This window comes from Lupinus angustifolius, chromosome LG14 (genome assembly GCF_001865875.1).
Source record: "Lupinus angustifolius cultivar Tanjil chromosome LG14, LupAngTanjil_v1.0, whole genome shotgun sequence".
Taxonomy (NCBI): domain Eukaryota; kingdom Viridiplantae; phylum Streptophyta; class Magnoliopsida; order Fabales; family Fabaceae; genus Lupinus; species Lupinus angustifolius.
In genome coordinates, this window is record NC_032022.1 from 11,954,332 (window position 1) to 11,959,473 (window position 5,142).

General features: G+C 30.2%; 1 protein-coding gene across 1 annotated transcript; it reads left to right on the plus strand.

The window, feature by feature from the left end:
* LOC109326180 (bidirectional sugar transporter SWEET1-like) lies at positions 304-3,813 on the plus strand. The gene is made up of 6 exons (XM_019558867.1): positions 304-505; positions 763-799; positions 1,476-1,571; positions 2,289-2,568; positions 3,247-3,366; positions 3,467-3,813. The coding sequence occupies exons 1-6, from the start codon at positions 472-474 to the stop codon at positions 3,641-3,643; spliced, it is 744 nt and encodes a 247-aa protein (XP_019414412.1). The 5' UTR covers positions 304-471; the 3' UTR covers positions 3,644-3,813.

The following is a 5,142-nucleotide window of genomic DNA, read 5'->3' on the forward strand; positions in this document are numbered from 1 at the left end:
TAATTGCTAGTCCCTTAAAATATAATTGCAACTGTTCTTTTAATTGCAGAAATTGTACACATGCGTAGTGCACATGTCATGTGAAAGTGTGGAACTACCATTTTTGCTTTACCTCATCCCGTGAGTTACGAGTATGACAGAATATAGCATCTGCATTGTTCATTTGGGTTGGCACAATTACAGATCGTATATGATTAAATCTCCAAGGATATGATAAAATTTAGTATTCTACAGTTTTTTTCCTGTATTCAAAAGTAGAAGTACCTTGAACTAATTGTTTCCTTTTCCTATATAAACCCCACTAACTTTGTACTCTCCCATATATCATTGTACCTCGTTGCAATTTCTAGAGACACAAGCATTGGTTTGAGTACTTGGTTCTCTCTACTTCTAGGGATATATCTCTTTCCACTTGTGCTGGATTAAGAAGAAAATAACAATTACAAGGTTCAACTCCAAGCTTTTGAGGTCATGGCTATTTTGCATTTGGTGTTTGGCATATTTGGTATGTTAATAGTTAACCTTCCTTTTTTTTATTCTATTCCTCTTATGGATAGTTTACGAATTGGGTTTACGAGAGGAATGGATGAAGAGGAATGGATGAAACTGAAGGGTTGAGAGACATAAAAAACATTTTGAGATGGTTTTGAAACTTTTTTTAATTTTCATTTTCCTCGAAAACTCAATTCGTAAACAGACTCTTATTTTCCCGTATGAACTTGTATTTCCTCTGTTTCTCATTGTTCTTCTTTGTTGGTGCAGGCAATGCTTCTGCTCTATTTCTTTTCTTGGCTCCATCGTATGCATCATATAACACTCCTTCAATCTTTATTATTTCTCCATCTCTGAAATTGTTATGGCTTCTCTCCCTTTCCATCTCTTGCTAGTTATGAGTTCTTCTACCTTGAAGTTAAATATTTATTTTACTTTATCTTGTCCTTACCCAAAGAAAACATAACACTTCAAGAAATTTAGATCATCTCCTATATCTAGCTTATAGCTTATTCTTATGTATGGGGGAGCCCAAAGCAACAGAAATCTAACGAATAACCACAAAAATAAACTTGACTTAAAAAATTGTTTTTCAAAGTTACATGAAAGAAATCAAAGAAGTGATTTTTACTTTTTTGGAACTAGTGACAGCTATCCCATCACAAGAAAAAGTTGGTATGTTTTTCCCCTATTTATTATGAGTCTTATACTACTGAATGAAATTATGACATGTTATGAAAATTAATTTTTAATGAGTATAATTTTAACTTATTTTTAATAAAAAATTAAAAATCAAGAAATTTATATTTTTCCTGGTTTTCTAGTACTGGAAACAACTCTTGCTTGACTCTTGACTCCTAAATATGGTTTGCAAAACCCAGCATTTCAACTAATTCTGCATAGATGTCTATAAAATCAACACTTTTTTGTATGTATGGAATAGTACAAGTTTGAGTGAAAATTGTGACAAAAATATTTTTTAGGATAACATTCAAGAGGATTATAACAAATAAATCCACAGAGAAGTTCTCAGGCATTCCATATGTTATGACACTTCTCAATTGTCTCCTTTCTACTTGGTAAGCTTTCTTGCTTGTTTCTTTTTTCTTTATGGACACCTGGCCTCCTCTCAAATCTTGTGTCAATTCAATTGCACGCACCGTTGATATAAAGATTTATACACATTCAGTATATTATTAATCATTTATTTATTTACTTTTTGAAGAGTCAATGATAATAAAACATGAATTGTTGATGAAACAATGACATTGTATAAAACTCATACATTACGATGTATACATTTTTCTCTCTTCTTTCATATGATTATAGTCATTGGATCCATCTTCCTTTTGTTGTGCTTCAACTTTAAGAAATATCTATGTAATTTCATTTGCTCTATCTCCTCTAGAAAAAAATCATTTAACTCAGTAATATTTTATTAGTACATGTTCTTTTGATTGAGAAAAGTTTTCTAATCATAATAACATGATTGATTAATAAACTAAATTTTTTATGCACATCAGAGATAGTGTAACACTTTTTCAGACACTTTTTGGTTTATAACACAAAGTATAGGTACTTTAAAAGTGTTATCATTAGGTGCACAACAAAGGTGTTGAATATTTCAAGATAATGCTTAGTAAATATATTTTGTATCTATTTGTAAGACAAAAAAAATTATATCCCAATTTTCCCTTTCAATTGCTAAATCATGGCATAGAAAATTACAGAAGTTGAGTATTGTTTTTTTTTTGTGTTTCCAATTTCAAGTCCCTTATGATTTTGAAAATCCACAGGTATGGTTTACCTTTTGTGTCTCCAGACAATATACCAGTATCAACTATCAATGGAGCTGGATCAGTGATTGAAATCATATATGTTATGATCTTCGTCATATTTGCACCTAGTAAACAAAAGGCTAAAATTCTTGGCCTCTTCACTTCTGTACTAGTAGTGTTCTCTATTGTTGTTTTTGTGTCACTCTTTGCACTGCATGGCAATTCCAGGAAGCTCTTTTGTGGCTTCGCCGCCTCGGTATTTTCCATCATCATGTATGGTTCTCCACTCTCAATTATGGTAAGTTAAGTTTCTAGCAACTTAAATGATTGTGCCTTTGTTTACATTGATCCCTAGCCCTTTATGGCTTAGTTGCCACTGCTTTGGTAATATTGCAATAATGAAGAAATAAGGGAAACTTAAAACTTTTGATTAAGATATTTAAGTCTTGTTCTTTGACTTGCATATTGAAACTTGAACAATGGTAAAACTATGGCTGAATTATTTGATTAGCAAAGTGTACAAATTGGTTTTAGAGACAAGGGTTTGGACACTTTCTTGATTAGTAAGAGAGAAAAAACCAAAGTCCACTTAAAGAGAAACACAATTTTGTTGAAATGTACTGAGTGAACCATATAACTAATCATGATGGATCTTATATGAAAAATATATGTATATTTATAGAAGAAAATATCATGACATAAGTTATCTCCTCTAACTATTAAAATTTTGATATATATAATATTTTTTTAATTTTTAAAAATATTTTAATAAAAAATGATTAAATATAACACATATCATGATTTTAGTAACTAAGAAAAATAACGTATGACAAAATCTTTTATTCTCTTTATAAAAATATGAAGACGCTTTCATTTTAACAAGGTACATGCAAAACCATCAAAGAAATTAAACCATATATTTGTATTTAAGCAATAACACTTAAAAACTTACTATCGATATAAAACTTATGTGCAGAGAGTAGTGATCAGAACAAAGAGTGTGGAGTTCATGCCATTCTTCCTGTCGTTGTTTGTGTTTCTATGTGGCACTTCATGGTTTGTGTTTGGTCTCCTAGGTCGTGACCCATTTGTTGCTGTAAGCTCTTCATTTTTTCAATATTTGTTAAAAAATGAGTATAATTCAACTTTTTATGTAATGACAATGAAAAATACTAGACATGTTGGTTTTTTTCCAGGTACCTAATGGTGTTGGTTCTGCTTTAGGGGCAATGCAATTAATATTGTATTTCATATACCGTGACAACAAAGGTGCACCAAAGAAAGAATCTACAATCGAGGAGGAATCCATGGAGATGGACCACACAAAAGCCAGTGGAGAGAAGCAATCAGATGCAAATGAAATTAAAAAATGACCTTTCTAGCTAAAGACTAGTTTATAAAGACATGACCCGAACAATAAATAGTTATATTTATCATTTGTAAGTTAGTAAGTACCTTTTATTTCTGATTCCTCGTATTGCAGTATTAAATAAGTTTTGTGATGAACTATAATTATCAAAAAACTTGTTGACAACTTTGCCTATATAGTGAAAAAAATACTTGTATTTTGGGTTATCAAAAAGTAAAGTTTATTAACTAATTTACTTTTTTTCAAAAATATACATTTTTCCATCAATGTTTTAGTTTCTCATTCTTACAATGTTTTAATACATTATTTTTTAAATGAATAATGAAAAGATGTTGGAGCATCTTTAGATTTAGGTATTGTTCCACCAATGATCATATTCTTGATTATTTCTTAGTGAGCTTTAATATGATCAAAATATTCATTCTAATAATTATATAAGTGAATTTAAAATTTATTTATAATAGATTAATTTGAATACATTGATTCTTCAAATTTTATACGATTGTATGCATTTAAATTTATTAACTTTAATTGTTCAATTTAATTTACAATGAATTTGAATGGAGTTAATATAATTTTGTCAATCCATAGTTTGTAGAATAGAGAAGGACATTTGAGTTTGAAGAATGGAGGAAGGTGAGGTATGAAGAATATAAAAAATAATGGTAGGTTTGAGAGATGACCCTATGGGCTTATAGTGACCTATATATATATATATATATATGAAGATAGATTCGTTTACATTTAAGTTAAGTTACATTAGTTACACTTAAATTTTAGCCATTGATTTTTTTAAATTCAACGGACAAAACAGGTGAGTGAAATACGTGATTAGAGATAAAAAAAGAGGATTTTTAGATGACATTTAAGTTTCACCCATTTTGTCTCTTGAATTAAAAAAAATCAATGGTTGAGATTTGTAACGCCTCGAAAATTACTCCATAAATATAATGCCCAAAAATGGGTAAATTTTTTTTGAATAATGTAACGTAAACTTATTATCTTTATATTCGTTTCTTTTTCGAGACATCACTTTAAGTAACATATATTGCGTTAAATAAAAACCGTTACCTAATGGTAACAAAAAATAACACAATATAACTTTGAATAATACTTCATTTAATAATGGAAAATATATGTACGAAATACAAGGCGTAAGAAATATTCGCCCAAACTGAAATTACACAAAAGGCTGAGACATCCAGCACATCAAAAAGTACCCTACACAGATCTAAGTCACAAAGGCTTGTGTAGGTGTACCAATCTCCCTCAATCCTCCATGCCCTCTCCTGGGACATCGAGAAGCGGTAACTCCGAATCCTCGCAGAATGATCCATCTAAACAAAACGCGATCCAAAGACAAATGATGAATGATGTTATAATCTCAAATTATGAGGATCAAAGTCCACAATCTCAATGTATGAATGTTATGCTTGTTTCATCCATCCTTTCACCAATATCCTCCGAATATACTATTCGAAAATAACCAAGAGTACAGGTCCC

Bases quoted from the DNA above. Each gene is read 5' to 3' on its own strand.
- LOC109326180 (XM_019558867.1), top strand. From the start codon at position 472: ATGGCTATTTTGCATTTGGTGTTTGGCATATTTG. The intron at 506-762 runs GTATGTTAATAG...TTGTTGGTGCAG, and splicing joins TTTGGTGTTTGGCATATTTG to GCAATGCTTCTGCTCTATTT. The intron at 3,367-3,466 runs GTAAGCTCTTCA...GTTTTTTTCCAG, and splicing joins GTCGTGACCCATTTGTTGCT to GTACCTAATGGTGTTGGTTC.